The 23,684-nt window shown below is 37.3% G+C and overlaps 1 protein-coding gene across 12 annotated transcripts in view; it reads left to right on the forward strand.

The window, feature by feature from the left end:
- Positions 1-23,684, forward strand: part of sorbs2a (sorbin and SH3 domain containing 2a) — a 117,179-nt gene that overhangs the window by 44,804 nt on the left and 48,691 nt on the right. For all 12 annotated transcript variants that reach the window (XM_067441872.1, XM_067441871.1, XM_067441876.1 and 9 more), the window contains exon 2: positions 12,402-12,457. In XM_067441872.1, the coding sequence (XP_067297973.1) occupies positions 12,448-12,457 (10 nt within the window). In that variant the 5' untranslated portion in view covers positions 12,402-12,447. The remainder of the gene's footprint in view (positions 1-12,401; positions 12,458-23,684) is intronic.

Here is a 23,684-nt window from a genome sequence, read left to right on the forward strand (position 1 = left end):
TTTTCAAGTCATCACTTTTTTTACCCCAGGCATGAATATTTTGTCAGCTCTGTGAGGAGTAACAGGTTATCATGATGGATATGTCATCAGGCCCCATATGCTCTGGAGAGATGCTGCTTTACATAATCAAATCACAGTGGCTTGAAGATTCCCTGCCATGTGTTACGTTTGCATGTAAAACTATGGAGTAGAAAATACGATGAAACACTGAGTAGATTTTTTTTATTCTATAGCCTGTAACAGATTTCAGATCTAAAATCCAATTGAGTGAGTAACATTCGAGCCATTTAAAGACATGCACTATGTAAATTTGACTATGTTTTCCATAAAGCGGCCTTTACACCCATTTTGCTTCTGTTATCTAACACATTTAGGGGAGAAACAGGATATTCAATATCAAAAAATATAACAAATATACATTCCAGAATGGAGGAATGGACTGTGACTGATATTTTGATAACAGTTTTTGTCCTTTTAAGCATATTATGCACGGATGATAATTTGGGAATTGTTCACAATAACGGGGATGTACGTTAAGTCAAAAGGGTCGATTTCGATTTCATATTGACTTCATATTTTCACTGTGCTCAACTCCTTTACAGTCCTAAAAAGAATGTAGATCACAACTTTGAATGGTTATTCTATTCCTGGTCAGTTTAACACAGCAGCAGGGACAAACACTATGTAGTATATCATTATTTTGGATTTAATTTTACTGAAAGCACTCTTTTGGACCAGCAGTGTTTCATTAGCCTTTATGGTCTTTTTTGTTTTGGAGATCATAAGGGTAAATCTCTAGGGAAACAGAAGTGCCTGGTAGCAGTTAACTAGAATATCTGTGGTCAGTTGGGAAACCAAGAGAGCAATCTGGACCCAGCAACAGCAGCTGGTATTTAACCACCCAGAGTCTCTCAAACTCCTTTTTGCAACTCCTGACACAACTTTTTAAAGATATGAGGCTTTGACAAATATCCCTCAAAAAATGAACCATGCAAGCAAATATCTTGGAACTGTTCCAAAAGCTTGTTCCGAGACAAAAACAAACTGGATTCTTCCTTATTTGGATGGATCTTCTGTTTGGAGGGAATTGAGACTTGCTGTGTCTGCAGTCTGATTTATTTGGATATCTGGATTGAATTGTGAAGGAAGGATACCGTTGCTGCCCTCAGAATTAAACTGAATTTGTATTTAAGTGGTATGTGTATTGTATGTGTTTGGTTGGTCACTGCCAAAATTGACTTGATGTGAAAATAAATATGTAACTCACAGTCAGAAATAGCTGCCTGTTCCAAACTTATCAAATAATGAAAACTGTACAGAGAGGTCAGTCTGGTGGTTTAAGCGGTTTATCTACTGCTCTTTTCTTGTATCGCTTTAAATAGGGGCATATGCACACACACACACACACACACACACACACACACACACACACACACACACACACACACACACACACACACACACACACGTGCAAGCACACTTATACACATGCACACACACATACTCTTAAGTGGTGACAGTATGTGAGTGTACCCTCCATAGTGGCCCTGACATGTCATGACCTTTTCTCTTAAAGAAAGAGTCACAATTTTTTAAAGGTCTTCCCAATACATGTAAGTGCACTGCAAATGTCTTTACTTTATCTGTATTTTTTTTCCAGTAAAAAAAAAAATATATATATATATATATATATATATATATATATATATATATATATATATATATATATATATATATATATATATATATATATATATATATATTTTTTAATCATATTATGTTTGTTTGTTTGTTTGTTTATTTATTTTTATGAATTATTCAAATAATGTATAGTCCTGCAAAGCTATTATTATCAGAGCATGTGAAGTGAACATAGCATAGCGGTGAGCAAACAAAGTCTCTTTAAGGCGAATCATTTTTTTGCGGCAATCTTTGAAATGCCCCTTGGACATGCAAATCTCTTTGAATGGGAAAAGTCTCAGAACCGTTTGCCAAGCTTACGTTTAAATTTCATATTTGAAATCACAGATGAAATATTGTTTTCAGGCTGATCCAAGCTAATGTGCATGTGCAGTCCTAAGCGCGCTTCTCACTTACCTTCTGGAACCAGAGATTCTAACGGCAGCGGCAGTGATGCAAAGACTACCAATTGCAGATTGGTTCTTTATTAGAAGGCGGGACTTATTCTACCATATTGAGTGTTGCACTTTCTCCCATTCATAATAATATGAGTGCACCGTCTTTCTAGATATAAACTAATGTCTTTGGAGTGGATCAGCGAATAAGAGGGTAGCATCATTTTATCAGCTTTACCACACCATGATACAGCACAGTAGGGCTATTGCAAACAGAAGCAAGTATACTACGAAATTAATTTCGTTTTTTTTTTTTTTTTTTTTTCGATGAATGCTTGTTTGTTGCGGTATTAAATTATTTATTGGATTTTTTTATGTCTGTGTGTGTGGTTTCCCTAGCCTGACGTGGTCATACTCAATTCTAGTCGGTATATGAGTCTGATACTGCTCCATTGGGCTGTGATTATGGGGCGTGTTTCAACTGAACCAGGAAAGAGTTGGATAGACCTACAACCAATTGCAAGAAGCAACGCATTGTCAAATGTCAACAACTGCACTGTGTTGCCAAGTCTGTGTTTTTTTCCGCTGGTTGTTTTCTATGTCCGGGGGTTGGAGTGACTATTATGTGATATATATACCCATGAGTGCAAATTTTAGCAGGCAACCTTGCCAAAATAACACACATTTTACCCCCCAAACACCATTTTTTCCCGGGAGAACCCCCCGACAAGCTATTGTTTAGGGCTAGTAGTTGGCGGGTTTTGTTGTAAAAACTTGGCAACCCTGTCTGCACGCGTGCCGAAATCAGGCTGGAATACACAATCTTTACCGGTGTTGTAAAAAAATAATAATAATTTAATGATACACAGAGTACTTACCCAACATTATTATAATTTCTGATAGAAATTGTGAAGGTGAATGCATATACAAACAAGCTCTCCGTTTTAGGATTCGAGCAAATATAATCCAAGCCCCTGTGATGACGTGGATGATTACGTTACTATTTATCATCTCTCATTCATCGTCTAAAGCCCGCCCTGATGATTTCATTGGTCCGAACAGTTTCTGTTCGGTGATAATTGACCGAACCACCCGACCTAAAAAATTGTGGGCGGGGCTAAGTTCGGCTGGCATCCAGGATATGGTTTCCCATGATTCCATGAGAATATGAGTATAACACATGGGCTGACTGTTATATGTTTTATGAAGGTTTATTTCTGCATCTCTGTGGTTATGGCTTTCACCAGTTTTTCTATGTCTGTCTCAGTAGCAGGAATCTGGATCATGTTCCAATCATATCAGTAAAATAATATGAGGCAGCATTGAACTGAATTAAACTTGACTGATGGAGCTCTGTTTTATTTCACAGCGTTATTGCTTTCTTAGTTCTTCGTGTAACCATACAGCCCTGTGTTACACAGTTAACCACATGATACAATAAATATAATCTACTACATTCTACCGTAAACCACATTGTGCTTTAAAAAAGAAAATACTAGAGTACTGCCAGCAGGAATACTTTCTAGAATCTTTTGCCTGTTTTCTCTAACATTGTTTAATGATTCTCCGATGACAATATAATGGGCACATTCTTCATTTCCTGCCTCTAAACCTTTATGAAACAATAAACAGTGTCAGTTGCATTTATTGTTTGATTACCGCTGGTAGCTTCTCCCATAATTCTGTTCTGTGAAGGGTATTATTTGTTTCTTTATATATATATATATATATATATATATATATATATATATATATATATATATATATATATATATATATATATATATATATATATATATATATATATATATATATATGTTGAACACAGCATATATATATATATATATATATATATATATATATATATATATATATATATATATATACACACACATAGGTTAAAAACAAACTTTTATTTTGGATGATTAATCACGATGAATCGTTTGACAGCACTAAATTCTTTCAAAAAACTATTTGTATTGACACCAAACTTAAACAGTAGGGTAAGTGTTTCATAAGGAGGCAATACGTGTTTCAGAATTGCTCAGTATAAAGTGTATAAGAAAGACCTACACACAATTTCATCCCATTCTGGCATCCTTTAGCATTTAGCATTATGTTATTAGCATGTATCACTGTGTTCGTTAATAACATTGCTTTAGCATAAACTCAGTTGAAAAATCTGGTTTAGTTCGAAACATTAGCGTAGTTTACATGTTTTGTACTGTGCCAGGCGCTTTACTGCACTAATAGGAAGTGGAATGTGGTTTGTGGCGTTATAGCCGAAGCCACTAATGAATCAGCATCTCTGACAGAAAGAAGCACAGCGCCTGTGGTTTGGGCAGGGATAGAGCAGGCAGGAGCGTAAAGGATATACAAAAAAACTTTTAGACACACACATTCATTTGGGCATCCAATAGTACACTAATGACAACTTTTGTATAACTTTAGAAACCCACATGGCCTGCACATATCTTTAATGGCTCAAAAACACACACAACAGCAAAACAACCTCTTATAGCTTCCTCCTCTCACTCCCACTACTTTAGATAGAATAACTAATCCAGCTAAACATCAACATTAATTTTGTTGTTCCAGCTCATGCTTGATGCTGTCCTCCCCTGTTTTGTAGATTCTGTCATCAGGTTATGCAGAGTTGATTTATTTAGCTGACTCAAATTCTCTGGCCCCTTTAAATCTGTCATGGTGGTTTAAAAATATTCCAAATCAAATTCTTTGGCGGTCGATGGTAGCCTATTCACAGTGATTTTATTTATGCTTACAAGACACACACACACACACATTCACTCGTTGACACAGCAGATTTGTAATATATCACAGTTCTACATTTAACTCAACGGCTGTTATGGGATAAAAAAAATGACCTTATTACACAGACATGCTCTCTGCCACCAGTTCTGTCATATAAAGATGATTAAATGGCACTGCTTATTAGGGACCATTCTTTACTGTAGAGGTAAATATCATCAATACAGACCATGTTTGATTAAGTACATAACAGTCCTGAGGCTTTTTCTATTAAGAATTACAGGGCATAAATAGATGCTTATATGTACTACAAATGCTGTCAAATACTCTTAAATAACAATGAATCATTTTACATGCATTATGCTACTGGTTTAAAGGCAAAATCAAGGTATATAAATATATATAAAGATACAAATTAATTAAAAAAATTTGATAAAACTATCCCTTTAATGGAGAGATTGATGGATCGATGTAAATTTATAAATAGCAAATAAATCTGTAGTCCTGTCAGATGTGAAATATTTTCTATCATGTGGTGCATATTGATGTTCTCATGGTTGTCGGGACTCTGAATCAGCTGTCAGATCAGTTTACTGCAAACATGAGAACATTTTTGAGAAGCATGCAAGAACTTTATGATGGATTTCATGATTTGAGATTGTGTTTCCTAACTCGTCATATTCCTTTCTATACTTTTTCACAAAGAAGAACTTTTTCACAAAGAAAAACTTTTTCACAAAGATCGAGAGCTGGATCATACAAGAGGTCTTGCACTGCTTTATTTAACACTTCAGAATTGGATTAAAAAAATATACATTACTGTTCAAAAGCTTGGGGTGTGTATGATTTTTAAAAATGTATTTATTTACATTTAAATTAATTGAGTTACATTACATTACATAAGTACATTTATAATGTTACAAAAAATGTCTATTTACAAATAAATGTTGTTCTTTTGAACTGTATTCATCAAAGAATCCTATAAATATATATGATGGTTTCCACGAAAATGTTAAAATCCTTAAAAATGTAAAAAATGGTTAATAAAAAGAACCATTATTAAATGAGTACGAATAATAAATTATGATAATTGTGCACCAAATCAGCATATTAGTTTTTTTTCTAAAAAGGTTCATGGAATATAACTTCTTTCAAAGAAGTTGGAAAATCTTACCAACCCCAAACTGTTGAACAGTAGTGTATATTTCATTGTATGCTTGTGTGCATATACAGCTGTTGTGATGGCTCTGGTCTGCCCATTGAAACTCTATCCATGTACTGTCCTGTCACTGTATGCTGAGCTATAGTGCCAACATTCCAAAGGCTGTGTGAGAGCGTGTAGATGAGAGAATTTAAGAGGCCATGCAATAACCAAAAGTGAAGCGGGAAAGCCTGCATGTATACTAGGGTATGGCAAAGAATAACTTTATTAGCATCTATGCCATGTCAAGAAAACTGCAAACAAACACTAAAAGGTACTGAAAAAAATCTTTACTGAGCTGACTCTGACTCTTTGTTCCAGAAACATATCTGAAAAAAAAAAATGTCTACCATATGAGCCTTGTCAAACAATGGAGAATTACAGTATTCATGGGCAAGTGCACAGCCGTGGCAGCTTGTCCATTACATAACGGAAATGCCAGCTTAATTGCCCCTTACCACAAGCTGCAGATGGCATTGAATGTTTGTCACACTCAAGTGCACCCAGAGGGCTTTGCACTAATATTGCCAGTAACTAATCAGGTGCTCTAAGCTGCAGCTGTGGATCAGAATAAAACATTTTGTGTTTGGATGGACAGGACTTGATTTTGCCCATCGGGAATTGGATTGTGTAAAGGTTGGAGTTATGTATACCACAATGAAGCCAGATGGATGCTGGGAAGTAACTCTCCTGAAGAATAAGAAAGTTTGATTTCTAATCCATTTCACTAAACTTCATTAAGTTCTTTCACTAGAGTTTTCTGAAATATGAAACCCGATAGAAAAAAACAACATTTTGGTGATTTGGTGGTGAATTTGTATGAATTTGTACAATATGAGTCATATGAAAACATACGCTTTTTTATATAAAACAAAACATAAAAATCCACTCCAAAAACCAAAGCGGGGTGTAAGCAGATTGTGCAAAAACCATAGACTGTAAAAAATATGGACGTAGTGTCCGTGCCGTCACCCATAGGATTCCCGAAAAGCCGCTCTGAAGCGTAAAGTAGGGGCGAGCTGGCCATCGCCATCTTGCAAGCGAGTCATCGCGTGTCACTCCCGGATAACAGAAAATGGGCAAAAAGGCAGGATGTGGGCGGAGCTTAGGTGACGCAATGACTATAGACGGCAGATAAATGGCTACCCACCTGTTATTCAAAGTAATGACGCCCTTAATTATGCAGAACTTAAAGGTTTTATATAACGTAAATGAATGAGTTATAAAAAAAATTCACCCCCCTCACAGTTGTCATGAAGGTCAAAACTAGCTGTGTATGCCAAAACCATAATTTGTACCAGGCTGTAAACATGTTTTTTTTCTGCTGTAAAGTTGGGAATTTTAACATGGGGCTCAATGAGATTCTGCTCCCTTCTGGGGCCTGTCCCTAGTGGCCAGTCAAATAATTGCAGTTTACATTACTTCAGTATTGGCTTCAAAAAAGAACGCGGAAGGTTGCCGCTTGGCGAAAACGTACAAATGTAATTGTACAAATACATTCAAATTTATAACTAAGTCACCAAAACATAAAATAGTTATGAATTTTCATGTGAGTGTTTTGAAAATAACACTAGGTAGTTAGTAAACTTGTCAGTGTGGATCATCTTTAAGGGGTGTGGATCATCTCTAATGCTATGGATTCTCATGGCAAAAAACAAAACAAAAAATAAGTTGGATTCTGTGCCAAATACGCTCCTTCAGGATTCAAACAAGTTTCAGATATATATATATTTTTTTTTTAGTATGGCCCTGTATGACGTCATAAAGGGCAGAATTCCTTGTATTGGCATTTCTCCTGGATGAGCGTGTGCACACATCAACCAGAGAGAGCAAAGCGCACCCCTTTAACAAGCTTTATTCAGGTTACGAGAGATGTTGGCAGTGCAGTCATTTTGTTTTTATACCACAAAATCAACAATGTCACTAAAGAAGTGTGTTTGGTTGTGATGGAAAGATCACCTTGTTCAGCTTCCCAAATAACCCAGTTTTAAGGAAACAGTGGATGCAGTTTGTTTTTTCCGGAGCAGCAACGGAGCTCTGCAAGTGTGTTTGTTTGTTCCCGGTCATCAAAACCTCAGGCGGTGTGAAACCGCTTCATGCATTATGTTGGCAATGGGCACGCAAGTGCATATAATGTAAACAACACAAACGTATAGTGAATCAAAAATTATCCAGGGATAGGTGTGTGTGTGTGTGTGTGTGTGTGTGTGTGTGTGTGTGTGTGTGTGTGTGTGTGTGTGTGTGTGTGTGTGTGTGTGTGTGTGTGTGTGTGTGCGCGTATGCGTGTGTGCGCGTATGCGTGTGTGTGTGTGTGCTTGTGACTCTTACGCCCCGCCCACTCCACTAAATACTCTTCGGATATATGAAAGATGCAATACTATTCTATAGGTACTCAAGATTAGCATGAGCTTGGCAGACCCTGTGTGTGTTATGTAGTAGTAGTCTGTGTTTTGCTTCCTTTTCATGATGACCCAGAGACTCATTCTTTTTAAAGATGCTACAGACTATTATTAGTGCTTTTAGTGTCTTTATTTTAGGCCCAACAAGTCAGGGAAGAAACTTCACGCCATTAGCTGTCATTAGCTGCATGTTATAAAAATCCTTCTAGAGTGTTCTTTTTCGTTCTGCATTAGTTTCAAGGTATAGATGACAATTAAAACAGACATATAGCCAATAAGTGAATGACATAGCTTCAGTTACTAAGACTCAAATAGTGTTGACAGCGTTTTCACTCCCTGAGTTTAACACGTCTTTCTTGGTAAGTTATAAATCTGTCAGTGGCAAATGGATGTCTGACAACTGCATCTTATTTTTATGTCTAAATGCTCTCTCGCTTTTGCTATCTCTATCTCTCTTTAATCCGTTATGTCTGCTCCATGTTAGCCTCAGTGAATGAGAGACACATTATCAGTTATTGTAAAGAATGTGTTTGGAAATCCTCGACTGTTGCTATTCAAAGTGGAGTGACATTATCATAACATTATCCCGGCATAATTTCTATCTGCTACTGTCCGCATTATCATGTTCTCAGCTAACAGGGAACGTTCTTAGAATTTTGGCTTAAACTCTGTTAAAAAGTCCTTTTTAAAGTTATGAACAAACATTCTTCCTGTAAGTTTTTTTTTTTTTTTTAATGTAAAAAAAAAGACATTTTAAACATTTAGAGAGCATTTTGAAAATAACATTTATAACTTAAAGGTAACGGTAGCAAAATATTCATATGGGCCGTTCAGAATGCGCTTTTCCATTCTAATGTGCCATTGTTTTTTCTATGTAAACATGCTAAATGGACGTCTTGGACCATTGCAACAGCAACGAAAGTGGAATAAAGTTCGCAATGTTTTTTACATTTTGTTTTAAAGATGCAGCACCCAAGATAAAAGAAGTTCAACATTTGAGTAGGGTAAACTTTAATAACTTAAATCAAATCAACTTGTATGAGTATTTGGAACTTTTTCTTTTGAGTTCACAAAACAGAAACATTTAAGTAATCTGAATTGTTGAACTTACAATTGTTAAACTTTCTTTAATCTTACATTTAACTGAAACGGGGGTGGGCTGAAACAGAACTTGTATTTTCGTGCATGCGTCGCCATGACACTCAAAAGGGAGTTATATTTATAGTGTTTAGCAATGCTAATTTAGAAGAGTTTCTGTTATGTGGGGTTTAAGGGGTTACCATCATGGTGAGGAGTAGAGCATGAGCTTGGTTTGAGAAGGGATATATGCTAAATGTTTTATATTGCTGTACTCATTAAGCAAGTGCTATTCTATGCTAATGCCATCAAAGCATTGTCACCAATTAGAAAGTTAGCATTTACTGAATTAGCTAGTTAAAGTAAGCCATATTTTCACTATTAAAAGATTTAAGTTGAGATTACATGATCATTATTAAATGTAAGAATGAGCTTAGTGTACAAATCTGCCAGTTCTGCTTACTTAAACTTTGAATTTCTTAACTTAAATATTTTGATGTAACTGATTACTAGTGTTGTAGTCTTTGTCTCGAGAAGGGTCTTAAGACCCCTTTTTTAATGGCTGGTTCTTGTCTCGGTCCTGATTGCATTTCTCCTCTGTCTTGTCTTGGTCTCAGGGTTAGAGGACTCAGGATTTTATCTCAAGACCACATTTGTGAGAATTGCTGGTGCATTGTCTGATTTAACATCATTAATGTGATTTGATGTCAAATTTACTGCTTAAAATGCAATCAATAACTTCTTTGTAATGTGATTTCTTGTGTTACTGTGCTGTCGGGTTCAAAATCAATAATGTAAATAATGCCCACAATTCTGAGATTTCGTTTTTTATATTACACAGAATATAATTCAGCAATATCACAAGAGCAAGAGAGCTGTTTTCATGAATATAAGTGTGATTGCAAATGATATGCATTTATACTAGCCTGACAAGCCAGATCCACATCAAGATGTTTGGTTTGAAAACTCATCATTGACAGGGCTCAATCCGAGGGGCGGGATAAACGGTTGTCTTTCAAACTCCCTCTGCATGTAATTGGATAGCGCTACAACCAACCAGAGCAATGTAAAGCGGAGCTAGTTGAAGCTAGTAAACATGTGAAGATTAAACTTTCACCGTATCCGGTCAGCAAAACTCTGAACATATCTTCCCTTTTTAAGAATGACTTCAGTGCCGTTCTTTGTTCTTTTCTCAGAGAAAAGCTTAACTCCAAGTCTTCCAGAGTCGCGGTCAAAGCTGATTCGAAAGACCGTTCGCCAGCTTCTGTGTTTACTAGAAGCACTCAAGCGCAACTCTGCTGTCATTATGTTAAGCCCCGCCCACTGACTCTATACACAACGTGATTGGCCTGACCAGAGTTTGGCTTTTACAGCTCAGACGTGTATTGAGAGTTGCTAGATATTCGCGGCAGATTAGATTTGCTACATTTATACATATGTTCAATAAACAAGAAGTTAATATTAAATTACAAATTTTAACTGTGTCTTTGCTAATTCGGCAACATTTCGTTATTAAATGAAGCAGCTTCTTTGACCAAATTAGTTGAATAAGTGATTCCATGACTGTTATGTTAATGTTTTAGTGTTAAATTAATCTGAACATTATTAATGCAGGTGTAATTATACCAATTCAGATGCAACTTCTGTGCCATGAAATGTATTGTCAGTGATTTGATTGGAAACAGCGCTATAGTGTCTTACTATTCTAATTGTGTTTATTCATTAAATACAAGACATTCTCAGACAGTAGATACAGATCTTTTAGATGAATTTAAGGACTGCTGGGCTGGTCTTGGTCTTGGTCTTGACTCGATCTCGCCCGCATGCCTTGGTCTTGTCTTGGTCTCAACCCCACAAAGTCTTGGTCTTGTCTTGGTCTCAACCCCACAAAGTCTTGGTCTTGTCTTGTTCTCAACCCCACAAACTCTTGGTCTTGTCTTGGTCTCAACCCCACAGAGTCTTGGTCTTGTCTTGGTCTCAATCCCACAAAGTCTTGGTCTCGTCTTGGTCTCAACCCCACAAAGTCTTGGTCTTGTCTTGGTCTCAACCCCACAAAGTCTTGGTCTTGTCTTGGTCTCAACCCCACAAAGTCTTGGTCTTGTCTTGTTCTCAACCCCACAAAGTCTTGGTCTTGTCTTGGTCTCAACTGCACAAAGTCTTGGTGTCGGTTTAGGTGGCCTCCCCATTACCTCAAAGAAGTTTTGCCAACTTATTCGGGTTTACAGTACATTCCACTGGCACGTTTTTAACTGCAAAAAGGCATTCTGTGGGAACTGTCCTTATATTAAATATTTTTTGTTAGCTGGGCTAACATGTCTATTGGGCAAAATTATCTAGTATTCATATGAGATAGATATAAATGCTATGATTATCCCACCACACACGCTCCACACCTCATATTTGCAAATACTTATAGTGATGAGAGAGAGTGAAATATGTGTGTAGCACACTGTAAAATTAACACATAGCAGGCACACCAAGTGCATTCCTGGTGTCCAGACTGTCTGGTGTCAGTCAGAGTATTACAACATGTGCACACACACCGACGCCACCGTTTCTAGCTGTTGTCTGTCATGGATCCATATTAAGGTCTGTGTCTCCATCTGATACACAACAAACATGTTTAAAACAGAATATCTTCTATATCTGCCACACTGAATAAATATAACTTGTGTTAGTCATAGAACAGCTAGGTGAAACACACGCTCGCAAAACCGTTTAGGCACTTTAGCACGCAGTATTGGACATTAAACAACACAGATATGCTAATAATTTTGCATGCTAATTCTTTCTTTAAAATAAGATATATTTTTAGCATCTATTTATGTAGATATAGAATAATTGGTTTTGAGATTAAAAATAGTTTCATGTGTTTTGCAGGTGAAAGTGTCCTTTTTCAGAACACAGATCAGTGGAGATCATCATCATGAATACAGGTAAGTCCCTTATTAAAGTACCTGTGTAATTTCATTGCCATTAGCGCACAGATTTTGTGCAAAAATGTCATAACATTTGTTAGTCTAATAAAAAATTGTGCCAGGAAAGAGATCAGAAATATGTGCTTCTGGTTCATCCATCACACCAAAAGGTCAAGCCAAGCACATTGCATTGTGGGATATGCTATAATAAATCACATGGTAAGCTTTGTTTTATACTGCTCATTTTAGAAAATGTGGAGCAGGACAGACCAGTAATATTACTGCATTACTATATTACATGTCAAATGTGTTCATATCACACCTGTTTAGGAAACAATGTCATTAGGTGTGTTCGACTTCAAGTGGTGCCGTGCTGACCGATTGTTGTATGACATCAAAGTACAGAGCGCTTAAATCTTACGATTAAAGAGCTTTCAAAACACTTTCTCTGTATTTTGATGTCATACACCAATCGTCTGCGCCGAACACACCTAAAATAATCTGTCAGCTTACTTGCAGTGCACAAATTGTATGCTGTTCTGTGAATGACTAACTTTTAATTGGTATAGTACATTACCATTCAAAAGGTTTGGGTTGGTTTTTAAGTTTTTAAGTATTAGATCAAAAACACTAGATCACTAAAATGCAAATTGTATATTTAAAATGTTTCCATTGCAAAAATTACTCTAATATGCTGACTTGGTCCTCAAGAAACTTACACTGTGTGATATTTTCCCCCATCTAGCGGTGTAAAGGTATATGACCATCCAGTGAATAATAGTTTCTGTTCCTCTCAATTCTGTTTTAACTCCTATGGTGGCCGATTTAGTCCAAGATAAACATGGCAGTCCCACTCTTCACATTCGACACAGTGCCATCGAGTGTAAAAACGCGAAAGGTGAAGCTTGAATTTATGGGTATGTCCCTCTTTGGCTAATGTACTTTCAAGATGGAGGGGCAACATGGCGACCATCATTCGAAGCCCTCACCCGTATGTATTTTCAATGGCATATAAACTTACGAGAATACTTTATTACTTGAAAGAAGTAAATGTACATTACTGAGCACATATATTTTTGAATACATATATAGTGTAGCTTTAATATTATTATCAATGTTGAAAACATTTGTGCAAATATTTTGTTGAAACTGATACATTTTTTCAGGATTCTTTGAAGGATAGAAAGTTCACAAAAACTTTGTTTAAAAAAAAACTTTTTTGTGTATTGTTCGTATCTTATTAACCCCTTAAGCGTCAAATTTGGTGACTGATTTTCTAAATATATTACAGAGGAGCAGTAATTAATCTTTTTGCAACAAGAATATTTTCATACTCATAAGGCATGTTCAGACCTTTATTTTGAAAATGATGAACATGAAATATCATGAAAGATTGGTAGAAACAAGGAGGTTTTTTTTCATGCCAAGAACTCAAAAGATGACATGCATTCAATTTTATGAGAGAAAAAAGGTATGAAATGTTTTAAATATAATTTTTTTTTTTTATCGATTTTCCATTTGTGATGTGGTGTGTACGGTGGCCCAGTAGCACAGCCGTACAAAATTAAACCACAACACAACAAAATCGCCACAACACAACGAAATCGCCACAACACAACGAAAACAAGGCACAACACAACGAAATCGCCACAACACAACAAAATCGCCACAACACAACGAAATCGCCACAACACAACGAAAACAAGGCACAACACAACGAAATCGCCACAACACAACAGAAACAAGGCATAACACAACGAAATCATCACAACACAACGGAAACAAGACATAACAATGGAAACAAGGCATAACACAACGAAATCGCTATAACACAACGGAAACAAGGCACAACACAACGAAAATCACCACATCAACAGAGAAACAAGGCATAACACAACAAAATCACCACAGCACAACAGAAGCAAGGCATAACACAACGAAATCACCACAACACAACGAAATCACCACATCACAAAAGAAACAAGGCATAACACAACAAAATCACCACAACACAACAGAAACAAGGCATAACACAACGAAATCACCACAACACAACAGAAACAAGGCACAACACAACAAAATCACCACAACACAACGAAATCACCACATCACAAAAGAAACAAGGCATAACACAACAAAATCACCACAACACAACAGAAACAAGGCATAACACAACGAAATCACCACAACACAACGAAATCACCACATCACAAAAGAAACAAGGCATAACACAACGAAATCACCACAACACAACAGAAACAAGGCATAACACAACGAAATCACCACAACACAACGAAATCACCACATCACAAAAGAAACAAGGCATAACACAACGAAATCACCACAACACAACAGAAACAAGGCACAACACAACAAAATCACCACAACACAACGAAATCACCACATCACAAAAGAAACAAGGCATAACACAACAAAATCACCACAACACAACAGAAACAAGGCATAACACAACGAAATCACCACAACACAACGGAAACAAGGCACAACACAACGAAATCACCACATCACAAAAGAAACAAGGCATAACACAACAAAATCACCACAACACAACAGAAACAAGGCATAACACAACGAAATCACCACAACACAACGAAATCACCACATCACAAAACAAACAAGGCATAACACAACAAAATCACCACAACACAACAGAAACAAGGCATAACACAACGAAATCACCACAACACAACAGAAACAAGGCACAACACAACAAAATCACCACAACACAACGAAATCACCACATCACAAAAGAAACAAGGCATAACACAACAAAATCACCACAACACAACAGAAACAAGGCATAACACAACGAAATCACCACAACACAACAGAAACAAGGCACAACACAACAAAATCACCACAACACAACGAAATCACCACATCACAAAAGAAACAAGGCATAACACAACAAAATCACCACAACACAACAGAAACAAGGCATAACACAACGAAATCACCACAACACAACAGAAACAAGGCACAACACAACAAAATCACCACAACACAACGAAATCACCACATCACAAAAGAAACAAGGCATAACACAACGAAATCACCACAACACAACAGAAACAAGGCACAACACAACAAAATCACCACAACACAACGAAATCACCACATCACAAAAGAAACAAGGCATAACACAACAAAATCACCACAACACAACAGAAACAAGGCATAACACAACGAAATCACCACAACACAACAGAAACAAGGCACAACACAACAAAATCACCACAACACAACGAAATCACCACATCACAAAAGAAACAAGGCATAACACAACAAAATCACCACAACACAACAGAAACAAGGCATAACACAACGAAATCACCACAACACAACAGAAACAAGGCACAACACAACAAAATCACCACAACACAACGAAATCACCACATCACAAAAGAAACAAGGCATAACACAACAAAATCACCACAACACAACAGAAACAAGGCACAACACAACAAAATCACCACAACACAACGAAATCACCACATCACAAAAGAAACAAGGCATAACACAACGAAATCACCACAACACAACAGAAACAAGGCATAACACAACGAAATCACCACAACACAACAGAAACAAGGCACAACACAACAAAATCACCACAACACAACGAAATCACCACATCACAAAAGAAACAAGGCATAACACAACAAAATCACCACAACACAACAGAAACAAGGCATAACACAACGAAATCACCACAACACAACAGAAACAAGGCACAACACAACAAAATCACCACAACACAACGAAATCACCACATCACAAAAGAAACAAGGCATAACACAACAAAATCACCACAACACAACAGAAACAAGGCATAACACAACGAAATCACCACAACACAACGAAATCACCACATTACAAAAGAAACAAGGCATAACACAACGAAATCACCACAACACAACAGAAACAAGGCACAACACAACAAAATCACCACAACACAACGAAATCACCACATCACAAAAGAAACAAGGCATAACACAACAAAATCACCACAACACAACAGAAACAAGGCATAACACAACGAAATCACCACAACACAACGGAAACAAGGCACAACACAACGAAATCACCACATCACAAAAGAAACAAGGCATAACACAACAAAATCACCACAACACAACAGAAACAAGGCATAACACAACGAAATCACCACAACACAACAGAAACAAGGCACAACACAACAAAATCACCACAACACAACGAAATCACCACATCACAAAAGAAACAAGGCATAACACAACAAAATCACCACAACACAACAGAAACAAGGCATAACACAACGAAATCACCACAACACAACAGAAACAAGGCACAACACAACAAAATCACCACAACACAACGAAATCACCACATCACAAAAGAAACAAGGCATAACACAACAAAATCACCACAACACAACAGAAACAAGGCATAACACAACGAAATCACCACAACACAACAGAAACAAGGCACAACACAACAAAATCACCACAACACAGAAACAAGGCATCGCCGTTGTGCATCGCCGATTGCACAGCGATTTCATCGCCGAGAAACAAGGCATCGCCATTGTGTTATGGCGATGCCTTGTTTATGTTGTGTTGTGGTGATTTCTTGTGTTGTGCCTTGTTTCCGTTGTGTTGTGGTGATTTTGTTGTTTGTGCCTTGTTTCCATTGTGTTGTGGTGATTTCGTTGTGTTGTGGTTTAATTTAGTACGACTGCACTACAGGGCCACCGAACGTGTGAGCTGTAACGCACATACGTGTTTATTAGAGGTTGAATTCAAATCAAATCCCATGCTACAAACCCATACTACTTCAGAATAGGTTGTCTACTCCATAAATTGTATGACAATTATGCAGTCACTCAAACCATATGAGAATGGAGGCACCCTTATATGGAATGTCATCTAGTGAAAAGTATGGTATTGCACCCAAACAACATCAGATCAACCTAAAATTTGGAACACAACTTTAGATTTAGATTTTTGGCTTTGCTTTTTTGCAGTTTTAGAGTACAACATGTTTTGTAAAATACATATTTTATATAAAATATGAATAATTATATTTTTATATTTGTAGTTTCAATGTATGTTTGGATAGTGCATCATAGTGACATTTTTGATGTCAAAAAAGGAAGGGGGGCGGGGTGACGCTTAAAGGTACTGTATGTAAGAACATGTAATGGTTGAAGTGGGTTCTGGGGTCCAAATTCAAAATATTGTTTGCCCCGCCCCCTCCTCCTCAGACTCAACGCTCACGTGGGTTGCCAGTTTGACGACACGCAACAGGAAGGAGTGCAATTGACAATGGAAGGCGACCTACACAAAATTGATGAGTTGATTTATCCACGTTTTAATGTGCTTCCGTTCATAGAGATTTTCGATGGATGCCAAGGCGTTTTAGGTCGGGTAGAATCTGCGTTCTCTGACCCAGATTGCAACTCCAACTGGCAACTTTTGGTGTCAAACTGAATATGTTTCCGAAATATAAGCAAACTATGTTTTTATGCTTAAAGGGGTACTTCAGCGCTGGGAAGATGAATCTGTATTTAAACTGGTTCATCAATGCAGTAGAAATGTGAAATTATTTTTGAATTTGGTGTCTTCTAGACTGAGAAAAGACAGAAAATGTATTTTTGTCCCATGGGGATGAAAGACTACAATTCCCAGAATGCTTCGCTGCCCTGTGAGGCCATTCCCAAAGCCACCAACTTGATTACAGTGACTGAGTTAGAGAAGACACTACAATTAAAAACTGAACGTGTCTGTTCAATATAATGAGTGAGTCACCGCGCGAGTATCACAGCACTGACTGCAGGAGTGATGAGAGCTGAGGTAATCGCGATTATACTCGCGGCATACATTCACAACTCGAGTTCAGTCTGGTGCGTTTCAGTTCATGCCTTTGCAAGCTTAACTTTCATAGAAATGAATTTGAGAAGTTAAAAGACTTACATTGCTCACCATAGCTCCGTTTAAATGAGTGCCTGTAGCTGAGCTGAGCTCTTCCTGCAAGCTGAGTGTAATCTCCCATCCCCCATGCGCGGATTCAAAACATGCGGAAATGGCTCCCTCTGCTGGCTGTAGTCTTTAGCCTCTGGGCAAACATTCCTCCTATGATGCAAAAATCGTCATTTTGCATCATAGGAGGAATTTTTCCAGAAATAAAATGCATAAATCTCTCGTCTCAGGGAGATATGAGAGGGGAAAGCACAATAATTTGAATATTCTCCAGGGTTTCTACTGATACAAAGCCATATTCTAATCGCTGAAGTAACCCTTTAAGTGCAGTCAAAAACTTTCATACAGCACCTTAAGTAATCTCTATTTTGATCTATTTGCATCCATGCTAAAAAAAGAAAATAACTAATTTCTAAAAAAAAAAAAAAAAATAACCCAAATCTTTGAACGGTAATGTACATGGTTTCATTTTTATTTTTTATTTTTTTTGCATTATCATCTGGTACAATAACATTTGCATTTACAAGGCATTAACAAGGCATGTGCTTTGCTTTCTGTTTGTTTTGCATGTATGCTTCTGCGTGTGCGTGTGCAAACAAACATACTCCAGATAGCGGAGGACATGCTCATAAAAGAGCATCCCTGTCGCTCAATCTCTGGCCTGTGAAGAGGGTCCAGAGCTCACCCAACCTGTATGCTGCTGCAGGTATCAGTAATGGAGCAGGACTGTCTAATAGACACAGATCTTTAATGTAGAGTTTAGAATGTCTTTTTGTATATCATTGTTTCATCATTTAGATGGGTTTTCTCCCCAGTATTATGTTTATGTGCGAGTCTGCAAACATGTTTGTTAGTTTGAAGATAACAGAGGTATTAGTTTTAGGCTTTTCTATTTTGCCAGTATGATCCAATTTTAAAGAAATATCACCCCCAATTTTTTTTTAACTTACACTCAGTCTGAATATTCCTCCAATATATTAAGTTAAAACAATATAAAACACTGGCCTGTGCAAGACAATAAACATCTTTAAAGCTGCAGTCCGTAGCTTTTTTTGGTTAAAAATGACCCAAAATCAATTTTTGACCAAGCACACAAGCTAGTATTTAAACTATCTCCTTACCTTAGCCCCATTCACAACAGTAAGTTTATAATAATAATGTTATAGTTAGTGGTATGGTGGATTTCCGCGGGAAATCAATCATATATATTGGGCAATTCATTGCATCATTACATCACATCTGTATACATAAAGAAAGAGTCCGCCTAGTATCGCATGTGAAGAACCACATGTTCTTTGGCGGATCATTTATAGCCTTTTCTCACAGCAGCTGGGTAATTAAACACATCCTTTTGATGGCGGATTTTAATCCAGAAAGGCCCAAATGAAATAATCAGTGACAACTGGAGATTCATCTGTAGACTAGATTAGACATAGGACACATTTTTATCTGAATGCAGTGTGTCCTATGAAGGTTTTCTTATTCAACATAGCCTAATCTGCTTTATTAATTTAAAGGAGCCCTAGAATGAGTTGAAACAATATGTTAAATTGTTCCCTGATATCTACATAGAGGGTATGTGGCTTATTTAAGGGCAAAAATTGTCCAGATAGAGTTTTACAGGTCCATTTAAAACCCTATAAATTGTCTCTAGGATGTAATGCTCTGTTTTTGTCTTATTTGGAAGAGTCATGAATATTAATGTTGAGCACTGCTCTGATTGGCTTATTTCAGCCAATCAGCTTGATTTATGAACAGCACACAGCAGTTCAGTTGTTCAGCAAAGCGGCTTGTGAGTCCTGACCGTCCTGACAGAAAACAGACCGACTGAATGACATTTTAAGCAGAACATCTCAAATGGAGATTGATAAAATGCAGCCTACTTGTTTATTGGTGTTTTCAGATCATCCGCGCGAGAGAGAGCTTGCGTGCATATGGTGGCCAGATTATACATGTTTAGGTAAAACACTGCAAAGTATATGTGTTCTTTTCACAGAAAAGCTCTGGGAAGTTTAAATGACTGAAATCTGGCAACCGCAAGCAAGAACACTCATCCTAGCCTCAGACAAAACCAAAACCAGTGATTTCAGACTCGTCTTTTTATGTCAACGATATTGCATGTTTATATAATGTTAGTCACAATGTAGGCTACGCAGTGACTATGATGTACTCTGAAATACAAGCATGCAAAAACATCATACTTAAAGCTGCAGTCCGTAACTTTTTGCACTCTAGTGGTTAATAAACAGAACTGCATGTGTTTTGCGGAAGAGCAGCCGGAGCTACTTCTCTCTGTTTATGTCTACTTTGCTCCTCCGCAGCGGTACCTACCAGTCTGGCCTGAAATAGTCCCAATATAAATACTTATTATAAGTAGGGCTGGGACAACGCGTCAATGTCATCGATGACGTTGACGCAAAAAATACACCGACGCAAAATATGCGCGTCGATTCGTCAGACTCAAAATAAAGATGGTGGCGCCGCAGAGTAGTAGCAACCATAGATATACATAATAAAGTATATTATGTAATTAAGTATATTATTTATTATGTATATCTATGGTAGCAACACGAGTGGCTCCTCAGACTTTCAGAAGTGCAAGGCTTGCGGGTTGGCGCGCGGCGCGCACAGAGCAAGCGCTCTTAACACAGGCGCGCATGCCCGCGTTTTGTTGTCACGGCTACATAAACAATTTTCTGCACACAGGAAGACAGATGTTTTGGTAATATTTTATGTATTTTAATCACAAAAACAAACGTTTGCATCAAGTGAAAGCATCGGGCACATTGGCTACCTACATAATAAGCTGTTTTAAATTTAAAATGTTCACTGTCTAATCGCGCTGATGTGACCGAGGGTATCCATCCTCTAAGTGAGCACAGTTTCATCCCAGGACTATTCCGGTTTTAAACGGAATATTGGTGCCCGTAATGCACTCTACATGTAACTGTTTTCACTGTCATGCCGCGGTTGCGCGTGGCGTTTCTGTTGCGTGTCAGCCACGGGGCGGCTGTGTGGCATTTTCTCTGCCTCTGCACACTAGAAGCGTGTCTGACGCGGCACTGCTGCTGCTATTGATGAGGAGGGAAGCCCTAAACTTAATGTTAAACATAAATAGCCTACTGATACAGCAAAGACAACGTCGGCAGTAGCCTATTGACCATATATCTATGATATTGACGGCACAGGCAGTGTGCAAACTCCAACCTGTTTACGTGGGAGCCGAAACAAAAACGGACACGCCACGCAGCCAAGACGCTCACGACACGCTTCAGTGTCCCCTGATTTGATTAACCAACTTGTTGATATTTAATCGATGGGCATAGCCTGTAGGCTGAGTTGCATTTACATTTACATTTACATTTAATCATTTAGCAGACGCTTATATCCAAAGCGACTTACAAAAAAGGGGAGAGTAATAGAAGCAACGAAACAGACAAGGCCAACAACCTGTAAGAGCTGTTAGAAATCTCAAATAATTAGCACAGTACACACTATTTTTTTATTTTTATTTTTAGACATCTACAACAAAAACTCACATATGCAAAATGCCGAACACTGGATTTTGATAGCTATGATAACATAGTTGCATAAATAGAAAAATTGTATATTGTGTTTCTTTGTTGTTGGTTTATACTTAGCTATTTATTTGTGCGTGTGTGTGCACTTTGTTATGATTTTATTGAATGCATTGTTTTTGTATAGTCTTTTACTTTGGAATTTTAAAAGCAATAAACATATATTGCAGTGTTAAGGAATTAGTTTTTTTCATTCAGATAATTAAATCAACATGTATAAATTGCTATTAGGCAATTAATGGGGAGATAATCGAATCGAATCGCAACCGAATCGGACAGGAAAAATTAATTGTTAGATTAATCGATGCATCGGAAAAAGTAATCTCTAGATTAATCGTTTAAAAAATAAACGTTTATCCCAGCCCTAATTATAAGTGTACCATAATGATTCAGGGTAAGACAAAAACACTGTTTGGAAAATGGATTCATGTTGTACATTCTCATTATATAATATATATGTAATATTAACCTTTGTCATTAGGCACACTATTTAGTTTTGTGGTACTTGGTGTTTCCTTGTTATTTTACTAGCATCTTGTGTTATCTAGACAATGCTGTCTCTCTGAGAAACTTTCAATGTAATCAGACGTTGTTTAAACAGTCAATAAGTAGATAAAATCGCTACTTACTGTTTGCAGGAATACAGTTGTAATTGCCACTTTCTTCAGTTTAAGACGCTGAGCGAAGCTTGATTGAAATGGGCCGAACAAACGAATGATCTTGAATTAAATTGTTGTGGTATCCCATTATAAACATCAACCAAGATGACATTTTTTATCTGTGGGAAGGGTAGAAAAGTCCTCACGTCCCCTGCACAGCCTGGAGCATGACGTGTGTCCATGAGAGCTGCTGTTTTTCGCTATCCCGGCATGAAGGTTGTTTGCCTGCAGTCCTGATAATTCGCTCCATCAGTTCCATGTTCCAATGAACATGTTTGGACACATGCAAATGTTGGGTCGTGCATATAAATGATCGCCAACAGTCATGGTTGGCGTTATGTTGAGAAGCACTTATTTTTCCATGGTGTCTTTCATGCACGAGATTTACATAAGAAGTAGGAGGCAATGGTGTTTGAGACTAGTGTTTGATGTCCATGTACTGAACTCTTATTATTTCACTATGGCAAGTTTAATTCAATTTTTTCAATCTAGGGCACCTTTAACAATATTACTTAGTCTGTAGTCAGCTGTATGTGGTAAATATTGTAGACACTGTTTAGGATTCAGTGAAATCAACAAAACCATTTAACCTTTCAAAAACACACCCTCTGTTACACTACACTGTTGTCATGTAAAAGCAGATACTCGTTGACATTTTTCTCTGCTGATAGTTACAAGAATCCAGGAAATTGTATTACTTTCTGCTGCTTGGGTGAGTTTGCTGAAAAAGTAACATGCTGTCAAGACCTGCAAGAGATATGATAACACATCTCTAAAATTTTAAAAGCTGCTGGCCACAGCAATGTTGAATGTCGCATTGTTTAAGGCACATGCTAGTTTGACAAAAATTAAAACAGATGTCAGTTTAAATAGCAAAATGGAGACCATATCCTTCACTATCACTTGTAACAGCCCATACTGAAACCTCTGTCATCTTCATAGGATGTTCATGTATATTTTGCAATATAAGATTTCGGTTCTTCCACTCTTTAACTGTACGTATTAAATGTGCATCACTGCATCATAA

This window comes from Pseudorasbora parva, chromosome 4, assembly GCF_024679245.1.
Source record: "Pseudorasbora parva isolate DD20220531a chromosome 4, ASM2467924v1, whole genome shotgun sequence".
In the NCBI taxonomy this organism is placed as follows: Eukaryota; Metazoa; Chordata; class Actinopteri; order Cypriniformes; family Gobionidae; genus Pseudorasbora; species Pseudorasbora parva.